The 18,199-nt window shown below is 46.1% G+C and overlaps 1 protein-coding gene across 1 annotated transcript in view; it reads left to right on the top strand.

The window, feature by feature from the left end:
• The window catches only part of LOC138648864 (SITS-binding protein-like), a 118,520-nt gene extending 105,042 nt beyond the window's left edge, over positions 1-13,478 (top strand). The window contains exon 10 of the mRNA XM_069738825.1: positions 11,173-13,478. Coding sequence (XP_069594926.1) covers positions 11,173-11,349 — 177 coding nt within the window. The 3' untranslated portion in view covers positions 11,350-13,478. The remainder of the gene's footprint in view (positions 1-11,172) is intronic.
• Positions 13,479-18,199: the final 4,721 nt, after the last annotated feature.

Genomic DNA, 18,199 nt, shown 5'->3' with positions numbered 1-18,199 from the left:
GCACACACTTATCTGAAGCTGAAGCCAATGAATCATCCTTTCCATTACAAAAGTAGAATCTCTGGAAACTCAGAATATATTTAGAAGAGATAGAGGGGGGCTGTATGGGGCGCAGCTGAAAGGAAGCCCTCACATGACTGCGTTGCCATAGGGAGCAGTGCAGTAGGTTTTTGAAATAGGAGAAAGGGGTCCCGGGATTTGTAGAGTAGGATTGGGGGCGGAGATTTATGCAAAAGGGAGGTGGGGGCTTGGGAAAATGCGGGAAAAGGGGATCAGTTACCATTAGACAGGCGAAGTGAGTGCACCTGCTGCCACAGCTACTCACCATGTCTACCGTGGACAGCTTGGTCGCTCAGCTTCGCCGGGAGGCTAGATCCAGGAGGGCCGGATGGCTGGAGGAGCAGCTCACTGGGCTGCTCGGCGACGGTGGGAGCCAGGACAGCGGGAGCCGGGGCAGCAGGACCAGGCGGACAAGGCCGCCCGAGAGGCTGTCCCCTGACACTACACTGCGCGGCAGGCGCAGGCCGCGGAGCCCCTCCCGGGACCCTGCGGGGGCTGGGGGACGCGGCGGATCCACCTTGCCCGCCCCCCCCCCTTTCCGGCAGGAATCCATCTGGCGGCCCTGCCGGCGCGAGGCGGCGCGGTGCTGGGAGAGCAGTGCAGACGCAGCAGGACGCCGGCGCTGCACAGGATGTCAGGGCCGCACTTCCGGTGCGGCCTAGCAGAGGGCGCGGGGGCGCCGCAGCACCGAGAACTGCAGCCTCTACCCACCGGGGAGCATCTCCTGCGGTGGCGGCAACACAAGCGACGGGGCAAGGGAGGAGCCCAGCAGCGGCGGCAGCATGCACGAGGCAGGAGCCGGGGAGGATTGCGGTGGGTGCACCAGGATCCCATCCTTCCGGTGCACCTGGCTCTGGGACCGGACGGCAGAGCAGGTTATCGGGCAGGCCAGCAGCGGCATCACGGCAGGGAGCGGGTCGTGGTCGCGCCGCAGGAGCGGCGTCCAGAGGAGACAGTCCAGCCGCAGGAAACAGAGGACCCACGGAGGCGGATAGATCCAGATCCAGCAGGAGGTCGAGGGACCGGTCGCCTTCGCCAGTCTCGGTCCCCCCTGGTGACGCGGAGGCCAGGGGCGTGGGCCTGGGGCAGATGAGTGGCAGCGACGATTCCGGGAACGAACATCGCGACGAAAGGGACCGGCAGGATTCAGGAAGCACGGCTGGTGGGGACACAGGACCTGCGCAGCCCCATGAGTATATGTCCAGTCTTTTTCCAGTGCCGGGTGTTTCGGGTGTAGTTGAGCGGGGTGGGGGCAGTAGTGAGGTTCCGGGTGTTAGAGAGCTTTTAGCGGGTATGTCGCAGATTTTGCATAGATTGGATGGGGGCGGGGGTAATTCGGTTGCTGATAGTGTGGGATCGTCGCCCGCTGGGGCTTGGGTGTCCGTTGCTGGGGGTGGAGCAGGGGGTTCGAGCGAGATTGCAAGCTCTGGTAGCGGGCCGCCTGCTTCTGCAGCTGGGGTGTCGGTGTCGGTGCAAACGGAAACGGGGAAAGGTGATACCGTTAAGTTAGATGATAGGGCAAAAGGCGAGGTCTATGTGTGTTTTGTTTTGAGGGCCCGCTGGGGGCCCATTTGAAGAAGGAGGTGAAGGAAAAGATTTGGAAAGACAAATACGTAGAGATTTTCTCTCTCCTTCCTTTAGAGAAATTTAATTTGGATAAAGGAAAGAAAGACGACAGCAAAAAGGAGGAGGAAGAAAAGAGGCGTTGGCGCCTTATTCCTCAGACGTTCGTTAACTGGCAGCAGGCCTTTGCCATTCTAGCGAATGTTATAGGGGAGAAATTCCCCGAGAATTGCTCAGGCCTGTTTTGTTATTTGGATGCTATTGGAGAGGCACATCGTACCTACGGGGGCCAGGCCTGGCTGCGATACGATGAACAGTTTAGGCAGCGAAAAGCGGTGAGGCCCGAGATAAGGTGGGATCAAAAGGACATTGGATTGTGGTTGAAGGTGATGGCTCCGGTGCGATATGGGCAGTCCTTTCAAGGGGGTGAGGGAGGTAGCAGTCAGCAGTCAGGACAAGGCGGAGGACACGGGTCACAGGGGGCAAAGGAAAAATCGGGGACATGCTGGCAGTTTAACGAGGGCCAGTGTAAGTATGGCACCACCTGTAAATTTAAACACGTGTGCTCCCACTGTAACGGGGCCTCTCACGGGGCCGCTAAATGTTTCAAGAAATCACGGGGTAAGCCATCAGTGGGTGGCGGTCAAGGGGGTGACTCCGGTGAGGCTTCAAAAGATGGCCCCCTATCTAAGTAGATACCCGGATGGTAAAAAGGCGGAGGTTATTAGGGATGGTTTTCTTGAAGGGTTTAAGATCCCTCACCCGACGCATGTTGTTCCTTTTTCTACAAAAAACTTGAGATCGGCTAGTTTGCATTCGGAGGTTGTTTCTGCTAAGTTGGCAAAAGAGGTTGAATTGGGAAGAATGGCGGGGCCGTTTAGTTCGTTGCCCATGGCTGGTGTAATTGTTTCCCCCGCTTGGGGTGGTGCCCAAGAAGGAGCCGAACAAGTTCCGGTTAATTCAGCACCTGTCGTATCCCAAAGGATCCTCAGTTAATGATGGGATTGCGGAGGAGTTGTGCTCCGTTGTTTACACATCGTTTGATGCGGCTGTTCAGTGGGTGCGAAAGTACGGGCCTGGGGCATTGTTGGCAAAAACGGACATCGAGTCGGCCTTTAGGCTTTTGCCGGTGCACCCGCAGAGCATTCCTTTGTTAGGTTGTTGGTGGGAGGGTGGTTTTTACTTGGATAGGTGTTTGCCTATGGGATGTTCGATTTCTTGTGCATTGTTTGAGACTTTCAGTACCTTTTTGGAATGGGTAGTGAGAGACGTTTCGGCCGTTCCTTCGGTCATTCACTACTTGGATGATTTTCTGTTTGTTGGTCCACCGGATTCGGCGGTGTGTGGTCATCTACTTGCTACCATGGAATGGGTGGCCGGACCGTTTGGTGTTCCTTTGGCACAGGATAAAACGGAGTGCCCCTGCAAGGTCCTGAGTTTCTTAGGGATTCTCATTGATTCTGAAAAAATGGAGTGTAGGTTGCCGGATGATAAGTTGATGTTGCTTAAGCAAGAGGTGAGTAGGATCGGAAAATTACGGAAGACATATTTGAAGGAGTTGCAGTCGTTGCTGGGCAGCCTGAATTTTGCTTGCCGTATTATGCCAATGGGCAGGATATTTTGCCGCAGATTGTCCAGGGCGACGGCTGGAGTCCGGTCGGCTCATCATTTTATCCGTTTGGGTAGAGAACATAAGGACGACCTTCTTGTTTGGCAACGTTTTTTGGAAGGCTATAACAGCAGGTCGCTTATTCAGCGGGAGGATCTGAATGCTTTTGACTGCGAGATCTACACAGACGCAGCGGGTGGAGTTGGTTATGGGGCCTACTGTGGAGGAAAATGGAGTGTGGGGGTGTGGCCTGAGGATTGGCGAAAGAAGGGGCTTACCAAGAATTTGGCATTGTTAGAGTTGTTCCCTATTGTGGTCTCGGTGTTTGTTTGGGGCGACAATTTTCGGGACAGGCGAGTACGTTTTCATTGCGATAACTCGAGCGTGGTGTCCATGATCAACAGCCTATCTTCTTCCTCCCCCCAGTAATCAGGCTGGTCAGGGAGTTGGTCTTGAGATGCTTGGAGTTGAATGCATGGATTTCGGCGGTGCACGTGCCTGGAGTTCAAAACAATATAGCTGACGCTTTGTCTCGTTTGCAGTGGGACCGATTCCGGGAATTGGCTCCAGATTCGGAGGCGGCAGGAGCAGCATGTCCTTTGCATCTGTGGCAGGTGGTTACGGAAGGGGAGGCAGATTGATCCAAGCTTCGGTGTCAAACAGGACATGGTCGGATTATGCGGCGTCATGGGCCATGTGGGAAAGTTGGTTGTCCCAATGCGGCTCGGCTGAGTCAGATAGCGATAGGACAATGGCGTTATTGGCACTGGTAGGTAAGGTGGTGGAGTGGGGTTGGTCCGTGTCTAGGTTAAACAAGTTTATAGCAGGTTTGGCTTTCGGTTTTCAGCTGCAAGGATTGAGGGACGTCACAGAGGACTTTGTGATACGGCAGGCGTTGAAGGGTTTTCGCAAGGGTAATTCGACTTTTGATAAACGTAGGCCCATTTCTTTTGGGATGTTGCAGCGGTTAGGTGAGGCCTTGGGTGTCATTTGTTCATCTCAGTTCGAGGTTGTACTGTTTCGGTTGGCCTTTTCTTTAGCATTTTTTGGTGCTTTGCGTCTGGGAGAATTGGTTTCCCCGAGCAAGGACAGGCCGGGTGGTCTTTTGGCGGAACATGTGGTTTTTTGGGACGGGGGAATTGCTTTTTGGATAAGGCGTTCAAAGACGGATCAGCTAGGTAGGGGAAAGAAAGTAGTGTTAGGAAGGGTGGCTGGTAGCGGGATGTGTCTGCAACGCTGTTTGGAAGCATATTGGAATTTGTCCTCGGTCAGGTCAGGCCCTTTGTTGCAACACCAAGAAGGGGATTTCTTGTCATGTTTCCAGTTTGTAGCCATTTTGAAGAAAGGCTTGGGTTTACTAGGTGTTAACCCGGAAAATTTCGGTTCGCACTCTTTTAGGATTGGGGCCGCGTCCGAGGCCGATGGTTTGGGCCTCGGGCCGGATGTGATCAAGAAAATAGGCAGGTGGAGTTCTAATCGTTACCTGTCTTATGTGCGGCATTAAATCAACAAGGCTGGGGGGAGGTGTGTTTTTGCGTATTGTTAATTGTGGTCATGTTTTCCAGGTCGTGCCCCCTTTTTGGCGTGGATTGTTGGACACTCTTTCGTATACTGGGGCGCCCTCCGGGCTGATGCTCGTGTGAATGGTAGGCAACTGGGTTTCGGTCGTGAGGCAGTGATCATCCGTTGGATGGGGCTTCGTGGTATGTCGTGGCGTAGCTTCTTGCCGGAATTCTCCCGCGCCGCCCGTTTGGATCGCTCCCTGGACATCCTGGTGATTCACCTGGGTGGTAACGATTTGGGGGCAAAACCAGTGAGGGAACTCATTCGGGATATCCGTTAGGACCTGTTGAGGCTGTGGGTATCTTTTCCCGGTATACTGACGGTGTGGTCGGACATTGTGCCACGGAGGACGGGCGGGAGGCCCGTTCCCATAAAGGGATTAGCAGAGCCAGGGTAAAATTGAACAGGATGGTGGCGAGTTTTGTGTCCCGGAATGGGGGTATTGCCGTGAGACATTTCGAGCTAGAGGCCGGGGTAGGTAATTTCTGGAGGGATGATGGAGTGCATCTTAACGAGATCGGGATGGACTTATGGGCGCTCGGTCTACAGGAAGGAGTAGAAAGAGCTTTGGCGGTGGTGGGGCACTCACGAGCCTGAGGTGGTCAGGGATGTTCGTGTGTGGCGGGGGGTGGGGTTCTTGGAGTTGGTGATGATGCTTATAGGGTTGATCTGGCTTTTGTTACGGGCTCTGGACGGGGTGTTTACCTCGGGAGCTTTGTGGTTGGTTTGCCCGAAATGGGTTACATGGTGCCCTCGAGCTGGTGGTTACGGCTGAGGGTAAATACGTGTTTTGGTTAAAGTTTTGGGAAGGCTCTCTGCCTATTATGAGCCAGGTTTTTTAGCTCCAAGAGCCCCCCTCGAGGTTTTTGTACATTTACAATGTTTACATGTTGTTATTTATGTATTTGTTTGTTAATAAAAATGGCCGCTGTGGCCAAATTATCCAAAAAGAAATTATCGTGGTGGTGTGTTTTTCTTGGGTAATAAACGGAAGGTTTTAAGAGGGAGCAGGGTAGTTGGGGGTTGGGCGATGCCTTACGGAAAGGATCCTTATTGGCCATACGCGGTCAAGAGGGGGGGCTGTATGGGGCGCAGCTGAAAGGAAGCCCCCACATGACTGCGTTGCCATAGGGAGCAGTGCAGTAGGTTTTTGAAATAGGAGAAAGGGGTCCCGGGATTGGTAGAGTAGGATTGGGGGCGGAGATTTATGCAAAAGGTAGGTGGGGGCTTGGGAAAATGCGGGAAACGGGGATCAGTTACCATTAGACAGGCGAAGTTAGTCCCTCCCACCCTCCCTGTTTTGGTGGTACTATGAGGCAATGTATTTTTAGTCGAGATCTGCGGGTTGGTTAATTCTTATTTTAAAAAAAAAAAATTATTTATTCTTTTCTGTTCGACTCATTGAAGGTAAAGAATTCTGTATTATCGTCACAGTGGCGTTGGCGGGGGGTGGGGTTCTTGGAGTTGGTGATGATGCTTATAGGGTTGATCTGGCTTTTGTTAGGGGCTCTGGTCGGGGTGTTTACCTCGGGAGCTTTGTGGTTGGTTTGCGCGAAATGGGTTACATGGTGCCCTCGAGCTGGTGGTTACCGCTGAGGGTAAATACGTGTTTTGGTTAAAGTTTTGGGTAGGCTCTCTGCCTATTATGAGCCAGATTTTTTAGCTCCAAGAGCCCCCCCTCGAGGTTTTTGTACATTTACAATGTTTACATGTTGTTATTTATGTATTTGTCTGTAAATAAAAATGGCCGCTGTGGCCAAATTATACAAAAAGAAATTATCGTGGTGGTGTGTTTTTCTTGGGTAGTAAACGGAAGGTTTTAAGAGGGAGCAGGGTAGTTGGGGGTTGGGAGATGCCTTACGGAAAGTATCCTTATTGGCCATACGCGGTCATGGACAAGGCACAGGCTCTTTCATTCTAAAACATTCCTTTGGTACAACAGTTTTTTTGCACCTGTTATTGCTTTTCCATGTTAGTCTCCGTTCACCTCATCTTTGTAGATAGAAGATGCATATGTCACCTTTTCACTCTCATTGTTAAAAAAAAATAAACCAAGGGGTCATTTTGTTTCTGCAGAATTTCTCCATACTAAAAAATGTCTAGTTGGCAACAATAAAGTAAAATTATTGGCAATAACTAAACAGGAAAGGGTTCTTCACAGTTAGAGCAGTCAGACTGTGCAATACCCAAAATCAAGAGGTAGTAATGGATGCCATTATAACAGCTTTTATATAAGGGCTGGATGATTTCCTCAGTACACATGACATTATGATTTATTATAAATTTAGTGACAAAAATGTACAATTCGTGGAGAAAGGTTGAACTTGATGGACCATGGTCTTTTTACCACTTATGTAACGGTGATTATCGTCCAGAAAAATTGTGATTAACTTCAGTTTTTTTATAGGGATATTAACCCCTTACCGGCATCGGACGTACTATACCGTCCGATGCCGGCTCCCCTGCTTTGATGCAGGGCTCCGCGGTGAGCCCGCATCAAAGCCGGGACATGTCAGCTGTTTTGAACAGCTGACATGTGCCCGTAATAGTCGCGGGCAGAATCGCGATCTGCCCGCACCTATTAACTAGTTAAATGCCGCTGTCAAACGCAGACAGCGGCATTTAACTACCGCTTCCGGCCGGGCGGCCGGAAATGACGTCATCGCCGACCCCCGTCACATGATCGGGGGTCGGCGATGCTTGTATATTGTAACCATAGAGGTCCTTGAGACCTCTATGGTTACTGATGACCGGTGGCTGTGAGCGCCACCCTGTGGTCGGCGCTCACAGCACACCTCAATTTCTGCTACATAGCAGCGATCAGCAGATCGCTGCTATGTAGCAGAGCCGATCGCGTTGTGCCTGCTTCTAGCCTCCCATGGAGGCTATTGAAGCATGGCAAAAGTTTAAAAAAAAAGTTTAAAAAAATGTGAAAAAAATAAAAAAAACATAAAAGTTTAAATCACCCCCCTTTTGCCCCAATCAAAATAAATCAATAAAAATAATATCAAATCTACGCATATTTGGTATCGCCGCGCTCAGAATCGCCCGATCTATCAATTAAAAAAAAGTATTAACCTGATCGCTAAACAGCGTAGTGGGAAAAAAATTCGAAACGCCAGAATTACGTTTTTTTGGTCGCCGCGACATTGCATTAAAATGCAATAACGGGCGATCAAAAGAACGTATCTGCACCAAAATGCTATCATTAAAAACATCATCTCGGCACGCAAAAAATAAGCCCTCAACTGACCCCAGATCATGAAAAATGGAGACGCTACGAGTATCGAAAAAATGGCGCAATTTTTTTTTTTTTTTTTTTTTTTAGCAAAGTTTGGAATTTTTTTTCACCACTTAGATAAAAAATAACCTAGTCATGTTAGGTGTCTATGAACTCGTACTGACCTGGAGAATCATAATGGCAGGTCATTTTTAGCATTTAGTGAATCTAGCAAAAAAGCCAAACAAAAAACCAATGTGGGATTGCACTTTTTTTGCAATTTCACCGCACTTGGAATTTTTTTCCCGTTTTCTAGTACACGACATGCTAAAACCAATGATGTCGTTCAAAAGTACAACTCGTCCCGCAAAAAATAAGCCCTCACATGGCCAAATTGACAGAAAAATAAAAAAGTTATGGCTCTGGGAAGGAGGGGAGCGAAAAACGAACACGGAAAAACGAAAAATCCCCTGGTCATGAAGGGGTTAAAAATGTGCATTGTACGGGCAAAAGTACATGGGCACCACCATAATTAAGTCACTTGATTATTTTAACCACACCCATTATAAATAGATGAATAAAATCTGTTAGCAGATTTTTTCTACCTCATCTGAGAGCAGCCTGATGTAGAAGAAGAGACCCTGAATCCAACACTGTATCACTTAGATTCCTGGGTGCAGCAGAGTTCTTAGACTTAGCATGAAGCAGAAGTGAGAAAGCTGCCCCCGCCCGCACCAGACTCTCTGTGTACTCACGGCAACAATAATGTCCTAATGATAAAACCTTTGTCGTAAGTAAACTGCACCACACAGCCTGATAAGTGATACATAATTGAAATCTGGATTTCATTTGGTTGTAAGTGATACTGATGAAATAAGGATGGTACAAATCATGTGAATGATAATAAAGAAATATGTTAACGATGTATTATGAAATTATAGTACTTACTGGTTAATTTGATTGTCCGTAGGAAATCCCCTAAGAGGAATTGATGAATGCAGATAATATCAGAGGGGCAGGAATCAGAGCGCTTGCTATCAGTGCGCTTCAATGGCAAATTTATGCTCGAAGGGATAACAGAATGATTTATAAGTGTAATTTGCCACTCAAAATAACCAGTAAGTTCTATAATTTCATAGTACATCGTTAACATACAACCACATTTCTTTATTATCATTCACATGATTTGTACCATTATTATTTCATCAGTATCATCTACAACCAGATGAAATCCATATTTATTCTCTGAACACGCCCCACATCAAACACTGAGTGAGTATTCAGTCACTTATTTTCTTATTATCTCAGTATAGCGTGGTAATTCATTATTACACAAATTTTTATAGCCTAGCAATTTTTCAGGAGTTGGCACAGAGCCTGTTGTTTTCACCAGCTGCATCTGAGATTCTTTTATATCCCTTTCTTGAGTGAATAAGCGCCAATGTGTACCCATTTATAACATAATTGAAATCTGTTTTAACTCTTAGGCCCCTTTCACACATCAGTTTTTTGCCATCAGTCACAATCCGTCGAATTTTGAAAAAAACGGATCCGTTGCAGATTGTGAAAAACTGATGCAACTGATCCGTTTCTTTGCCGGATCCGACTAGCTGATCCGGCTAATCTGATCCTAAAAAAAATGGTAGCATGCTCAGTTTAAAAAAAAAACGAAATCTGTCGCCATAGGCTTCCTATCTAGCAAATATTCGACGGACACAAAAAACGTTACTATGTCCGTTGTCTCCGGTCGCCGGACAAACAATTTTCGACGGATCTGGCGACTGACAGATGAAACGTGAGGCCATTCATCACAATCCGTCGCTAATACAAGTCTATGAGAAAAAAAAACGGATCCGGTGATGGATTGTGACTGATGGCAAAAAACTGATGTGTGAAAGGGGCCCTGAGATTACATAGCAAAAATCTACTGAAAGATTCCCATTAAGTTAAAGATGGTTATCCCATGAACAAAGTACATTACAATTAATACATCTTGGAACAATAATAAGATCCACAATTGAATGTGTTAAAAATGTTCCTGTGCTGAGATAATCTTATAAATGTTCCCCTGCTGTGTGCTGTGTAATGGCCGTGTCTGACCATGCAGGAACATGGTCTGATCACACCACAGCTCCTGGGCAGGGGTGAGGACTTATAAGTCACTTATGATAAGTGAGTACACAGACAATACAGCAGGGGCTCGCAGCTGCTAATTTCCTTGCCTGTTTTATCCTAGAGAACATTTTTAATTAATCAAAATGTCCCATTTTATTACAGTCTGTAATCTGCAGCCTATTCACAGACAGCAGACAGATTTCTTAGGCAAAGGGATGGTTATTTTCCCAAACTGCAATTAATATATTTTTTCTCAAAAAATGTGTATGGTTCCTACATCTTGTAACTGCTGCATGTAAGGATGGGTCAACCAATATCCCTGTAAAACAAAGGGACTGGCTCAATAAGAGAGATGCACCTAAGTATCAAGAGATAAACCCCAAAAGAAAAATGGTGGTGCAAAATATCTCACAAATAGATCAACTCTATTAAATATAAAATAAATATAAAAAAACATAATTAGTATGCCCACTTATCTATTGCAGTACATTCCCTTATGGTTAAAATTTACATGATATAAAATAGTATAGGAGGCAAACTTACATAGTAATAATGTGGAGCCCTGAGAGGTGTGCAGCCCTGCGCCCCGACGCGCGTTTCACTCAGCTTCGTCAGGGGACATGTTCTGAGTGACACGCGTGTTGGGGCGCAGGGCTACACACCCATCCAGAGCTCCACATTATTACTATGTAAGTTTGCTTCCTATACTATTTTATATCATGTAAACATACTCTTCTATCTGATGTATGTTTTGACCATTAGGGAACGTACTGCAATAGACATGTGGGAACACTAATTATATATACTGTTTATAGTCTTGGGAAGTTGTTAGCCCACCATTGTGATCCTGTTTTTTTTTTTTGTTTTTTTTTACAAAACTCGTTCTATTTTATATCTATTAAAGACAATATATTTGTGAGATATTTTGTAGCACCATTTCTCTTTATGGTTTATCGTGCAAGGAAGGGTGTTGTAAGTTATCCCACTCCATCCCCAATAAGGACTAACGAGACTTATCGTGTCTTTGTGTCTCTGTTCACAGATGCTTGTCGCTCCCATCACTGAGAAAGGCAAGATTCAAAGAGATGTTTTCCTTCCTGGAAAAGACTATAAATGGATGGACATGAGCACATCCCGGGTGTTTGATGGAGGCACAGTACTACAGGACTATAACTGCAGTCTGCACCAAATTCCTGTTTTTATAAAGAAAACGCCATAGGACAAGTCACTTATCACAAACCTGTGTTTCCCTTCTAAGAAGACTAAGTAGAAGTGACTCTTATTAGATGATAAGTGCATCTTATGGCACTCTGAGAATTAAACATTTGTAATGGACACGTTCTACTAAAAGTTCTGTAAATAATATTTCTAGAGACGCATTTTGATGACAGAACGTGATGGTTAAACAGAGATGAGCAGCACAACATGAGCGGCACCACTGCTCATCTCTTCCTGAGAAAGCCATCTGTCATCAATCACTTCAGAAGGAGGTTCCTTCTCCATGGTTAATCACTTAAAGGGGAGCTGTCAGCATGCTATTTAATCTGAGGGCAGCATAACATAGTGCAACAGACTCTGATTCCAGTGATTTGTTACTTACTAGGCTGTGCGTTGTAGTTTCAATACAGTGTTTTATCAGCAGGAGATTATCACTGCCTGACTAGGTCTCACCTGTAGACCAGTCAGGCTAACCACACCCCCACCACTAATTGGCAGCTTGCTGTTAATGTACACAGGAAGCTGCCAATCAAGGGAGTGGACGGGGTTAGACACAGCTCAGCATTTCAGCACAGCTACCTCTGCAACAGAGAAAACCGCAATTCTATCAAAGCTGCATCAATCAGTCCAGTAAGTGATACATCACTGGAATCGGGTTCACTGCTCCTACATCATGCTGCTCTCGGATTACAGATAAAAACCTGCTGACATATTCCCTTTAATTGATTGGCTTTAAGTGTTTCCTCTGTTTTCCTCAGAGTATTCACCAGCTGCATTGTATACCAGCTTCTGAGGAAAAGCATAGTACACCCCTCAAATGCTGCAGACTTTTCTTCTTGGAAATGAAAGAAGGAATTTCATATCACTGGTGGACAGACTTTCTTGTCATTTAATGAAGAATGCAAACCAGGAGAGCTGGCTCTTTACGTAGCGTCTGCTGTAAATTGTAGGAATATTCCAAAGAGTCACAGAATGATGATGTGTCATCTAATATAGCTCACAGTTTTCAGTAGGAGGGAAGGTATATTATTCCTAATAACGAGAATATACATTTAAAGGAAGCGGGGTCAATGGATGGCTTAATCTAGATGAGAAAGATAAATTCAGCTGTCCATCTCTGGGCTCATTGGTGATGCTGAGGTAGTTGGTATAAGAGCGCTGAATCCAGTGATTGGCTGCAGCTGTAGCCATGACATCACCGCTGCAACCGATCAACAAAGATAGGAGCAGCAGTGGCATCTCCGGAGCGGGGGAGGTTAAGTTTATTATTTTCACCTAGAGCAAGCCGTAGTGGTTGAAAATCTTTTACCGGGAAAACCTTCTCAGAATGTGTATTCTAATTAATAAGAATAATATACCTCCTATCATAAATCAAGATTCCAAAATGGTTTGCATTCTTCATTATAGGTGTTGTCCACTACTAGGACAACCCCTTCTTGATCTAAATAATCGGCCCCAATAGAATAAAAAAGCCTATACTCACCTCCCATTCCGGTGCCACTCCTGTGGTATCGGCACTCACGGTCCTGGGGCTCCCATGCCGTTGTTATGACATGTGATGCCCATCGCCCAATCAGCACTGGCCCAAATTGAACATGAAGAAGAGGTCCGGGATGCAGCTGATCCCCAGCTTCCTCTTTATGGTCAGTTTATACAAAGGCGGAGACAGTGACGCTGATTGGGCGCCGAGGTCACATGTCATAAGAACCGCACGAGAGCCTCAGGACCGTGAGTGCCAATACCGCGGGAATGGCACCAGTGCGGGAGGTGAGTATAGGCTTTTTTGTTTTATCAGTGCCAAACATTTAGACCAGTCACATATACATTTTCGCTCTGGTTGGACAGTGTCAGACTGGGTAGCGTCTCTCCCCACTGGTAACATCCAGTTGTGTAACTTCCTTCCTAGATACTTTGCCCTTGGCTCGCGCCTTGAACTAAAATTCTCATGTGTTGTAATCTTGAAACAATTTAAACCATATGATATTTATTGTCAGTCTTAGCAAATCAACTTCAATATCTACCTCTAAGTATTAACGAAATGATCTAATGCTGCTCCTGTCTCCAACGTCTGATCTGCACCAAATCACTGCTGCTCGAATATAGTGGTAATAAATTTAGCATATTTTCTTACCTTTCTGGTTTACTGTTGTTGTTTTTTTTTTGTTTTGTTTACATTTTCTAATCTCATTCTGGTCTACAAAAGGTGGTTTGACCACCACTAAGAAAAGTATATATTATACTATAGGGCAGTGTACCCCTGCTGCTTTGGTGGCCTTGGCTCATCTGCAGCAATGACCTCATTGTATGACATCAGTCATGTGACTTATGTAGCCAATCACTGTCCCAACAATTATGTACAGTGGAGAAAAAAGTATTTAGTCAGCATGTACAGAGAGGCCTGTAATTGACATCATTGGTAGACCACAACTATGAGAGTCAAAATGAGAAAACAAATCCAGAAAATCACCTTGTCTGATTTGGCAAGATTTATTTTGCAAATTATGGTGTAAAAAAAGTATTTGGTCACCTAAAAACAAGCAAGATTTCTGGCTCTCACAGACCTGTAACTTCTTCTTTAGTAATGGCACCTGTTTGAACTTGTTATCAGTATAAAAGACGCCTGTCCACAACCTCAAACAGTCACACTCCAAAGTCCACTATGGTGAAGACCAAAGAGCTGTCGCAGGACACCAGAAACAAAGTTGTAGCCCTGCACCAGGCTGGGAAGACTGAATCTGCAATAGGCAAGCAGCTTGGAGTGAAGAAATCAACAGTGGGAGCAATAATTAGAAAATGGAAGACATACAAGACCACTGATAATCTCCCTCGATCTGGGGCTTCACGCAAGATCTCACCTCGTGAGGTGAAAATGATCACAAGAACGGTGAGCAAAAATCCCAGAACCACCCGGGGAGGACCTAGTGAATGACCTGCATAGAGCTGGGACCGCTGTAACAAAGGCTACCATCAGTAACACACGCTGCCAGGGACTCAGATCCTGCAGTGCCAGTCGTGTTCCCTTGCTTAAGCCAGTACATGTTCGGGCTCGTCTGAAGTTTGCTAGAGCGCATATGGATTATCCAGAAGAGTATTTGGAGAATGTCCCATGGTCTGATGAAATCAAAGTAGAGCTGCTTGGCAGAAACAAAACTCATCATGCTTGGAGGAAACACAATGCTGAGTTGCATCCAAAGAACACCATACCTACTGTGAAGCATGGGGGTGGCAACATCAGGCTTTGGGGTTGTTTCCCTGCAAAGGGACCAGGACGACTGACCCGTGTACATGAAAGAATGAATGTGGCCATGTATCGTGAGATTTTGAGTGCAAACCTCCTTCCATCAGCAAGGACATTGAAGATGAAACGTGGATGGGTCTTTCAGCATGATAATGATCCCAAGCACACTGCCAGGGCAACGAAGGAATAGCTTTGTAAGAAGCATATGAAGGTCCTGGAGTGGCCTAGCCAGTCTCCAAATCTCAAACAAATAGAAAATCTTTGGAGGGAATTGAAAATCCGTGTTGCCCAGTAGCAGGCCCAAAACATCACTGCTCTAGAGGAGATCTGCATGGAGAAATGGGCCAACATGCCACCACAGTGTGTGCCAACCTTGTGAAGACTTACAGAAAACGTTTGACCTCTGTCATTGCCAACAGAATATATAACAAAATATTGAGATGAGCAAAATAAATCTTCCTAAATCAGACAAGGTAATTTTCTGGATTTGTTATCTCATTTTGACTCTCATAGTTGTGGTCTACCTATGATGTCAATTACAGGCCTCTCTCATCTTATTAAGTGGGAGAACTTGCACAATTGGTGGTTGACTAAATAATTTTTTCCCCACTGTATGAGGTATATTGGTTAGAATTTAAAAGAGATACCGTATCTTAAAATGTCTGAATGTTAGTAGCAGTCATTCAAATGTTCAGTTACCGTTCCAGTGGATGTCTAATGAATGTCCCAAATTATATCAAATCCACATATGCTTCGACACAGAGATGCCGTACCTTAGAGTGTCTGAATGTTAGTAACAGTAATTCAAATTCACTGTAAAACAAAAGTCAGTTACCACTACAGTGGGTGTCCAGTGAGTATCACAATTAGGGCTCATACCCACTTGCAGGAAACTCGGATGAGTCTCGCACGGCAATACCCGGCACTGCACCCCGCACTCAGGAGCGGAGCGTGCGGCTGCATGTATTGCTATGTGGACACAAGCTCCGATCTGAGTGCTGGCAGCAGCGCCGGGTATGAAGATGTGAGACTCATCAAGTTTCTCGCAAGTGAGTATGAGCCCTTAGTATCAGATCCACAAAGGCTTCAACACACATATCAGGTGAATTTGGTTAGGATTTAACAAAGATGCCATACCTTATGGTGTCTGGATGTTAGTAACAGTCCTTCAAATGAGATATTAAGAGGTCAGTTACCTTTATATCTCAGATATTGTGCCCTAGTGGTAAAGTTTCTTAAGCGGTGGTTAGATGCTTCATAAAAGTAGAGTGTAGGTAGATGGACAGCTTACTAGGAGCGCTTTCCCGGCTGGTGACAGCTGCTCCATGTGACTCCTCCAGCGGTCAGCAGGGGTCGGATCACTCTGTTCAGGTCCTGCATTCTGGCTGCATGCAACTGATGCAGGACCTGTGTGACATCATTGATCACATGGTGTCCGCATGATTAGCACTTTGGTACAAGGCGCAGAGAGGACCAATGTTCCTACGCGTTTTGGGAAACTCTGGTTTCCTTCCTCAGGGTTTTTAGCGCGAATACACTTTATTAATTTAGATTTTTAATATACCGTAATTCAACTGTGACCTGTCCCTGGTTTTAGCAAAATAGAATGTCACATCTTTATTCTATTATTCTAGTCCATGTATTGTACCTGCAAGCATCATGTGCCGGTCCCTGAAGCTAACCTGAAATATTGTAATAACATTTTTATTGTTAGATTTTTAAATTTTGTGTAAAAGTTTTCCTTGAAGAATGCTATATTGATAGTAAAGCAGATTGTTTACCTGTGCTAATTACAGTATTGAATGGACTGTCTAAGATCATGGTATAAATGTAACATCAGGTTTTCTGAATTCTCAAGTGCTGACAGCTTACTTTGCCAAGATGATACAGAATAAGGTCCAGGTACAGTAATAATGTAAGGAGATGGACATACTTCCCACATTCCCCTTTGAATAAAAAGTATAAGGCTATGTTGTGTAATGTGAACTATGATGTGTGTTAATGATGTTAGTATTGTGAACTGTTTGATAACAGGAATAGCCAGAGTTAACGTATGGGAATAGCCCAGAGTGGGAGGGCTAAAATTAAGGGAAAGAGATCGCTTCAGATAGGACCCAGAGTGCTTAGAGAAGAGATCTGAGGTCTGGTGTGAGCAGTGCTGCATTTCTTGGGTGTCCTTATTGGGGAGAGGAAACTGGGAGGAAGAGATATCGTGATCCAGAGCTGAAACGAGGTACAGTTACTGAAAGGCAGAGTGATTTACCGAATATGGGTTCTGAGAAAGGACATCTAGAAGTATGGCCCAGAGTTTATAACTCCTAAATGTAACAGACCTAGATAGGATGGAGTATGTGAGACAAAGAAAGGCAGGAGTTCCAGAGCTTCAGCAAACAGAGAAGCCAAGTATCAGCCATACTGGCAAAATAGCTTCCCTAGGCAGAGAGAAGACGTGGAACCGCGGGTTACGTAAAGGACTCTTGCTAGCAGCAGTGTGGTGTTGAGCTGGGTTGTGGTGAAGTAGTGAAGAATAGTTAAGACAGAGAAGAGAACAGGGATTGAATTTGTGTGAAGAAAACATTATGCATTGTCACGAAAATATTTGGGAAGATATGTACCCGCCATCTACTGTATATAACCCTCCACAAGTTAATGTTAATGTTCAGTAAAATGTTTAATTTGAACTGGTGGTCACCCTCCTTGAACTGTCAAACACCTGGCCCTGGCCAACCAGCAATATCGGTTATATGCGGCCTGCATGGGCGTAGCACCCTCACAACACAAGTCCATACACCCAGCTAGGACCCCCACCTTCATGCCTACCACCCCGCGCCACGTTACAATAATAATAATGGGATGTACAGGGAAAATATTGGATATGGAGTGCCTGCCAGGGCATAGGGGTACTCGATACCGGGTCCGGTCATAATTAAAGGGGTGGTCACAATGGCAGTGACCCGGTCCATGGTCCTGGATGTCCAAATTAAAGGAAGGGTCTTTAAAGGGGTTTTTAGGAATAAGAATGTTTTTGATGCCAACTGTGGTGTTTGGTCAGGGATGACCAATGCTGCTTAAAGGGGTCCACAGGGGTGATGTTATGGCAGCTCGGATGGTATGGCTTTCCACAGGTGGAGCTGGGTCCCCAGGGCTCCCGATGTAACAGATAGAGATGGTGTAGTAAGAAACAGAGGACACAAGGTTGCAGTCTCTTTACCTCTTTACTGGTGTAAGGCAGCCACAATCCAGGGTAGTGGATCACAGGTACTGGTATGGACCGGGTGGCTTGGAAGCGATTCTGAGATCCCCCTAGCCATATGGAGTTGGAAGCCTTCCTTTCAGTGCTGTGTTGTAGTTCCTTGCTGCCTTAAGCATCAAACAAGGTCCTCACGCTCTCTCTGTCCCCCCTGTTGGTAGGACACTACCCGCATGGCAGGTACCTCGAGCCTTTTTACAGGATCTCTCAGGATGACTCTGAGCTCTATCTGTTACTGTGCCTTCGGGTGTTAATGGTGGACATGAGACCTGCAATCTACTGTCCGCCAGTTTCTGCCGTGGGGCATAGAGTTACCCCAACAACCTCGGTCTTCTGGCTACCGGTATTCTGCACTTCAGCATG

This window comes from Ranitomeya imitator, chromosome 9 (genome assembly GCF_032444005.1).
Source record: "Ranitomeya imitator isolate aRanImi1 chromosome 9, aRanImi1.pri, whole genome shotgun sequence".
Taxonomy (NCBI): Eukaryota; Metazoa; Chordata; class Amphibia; order Anura; family Dendrobatidae; genus Ranitomeya; species Ranitomeya imitator.
Note: the sequence above shows the minus strand (reverse complement) of the source record. Positions and strands in the feature narration are given on the sequence as shown.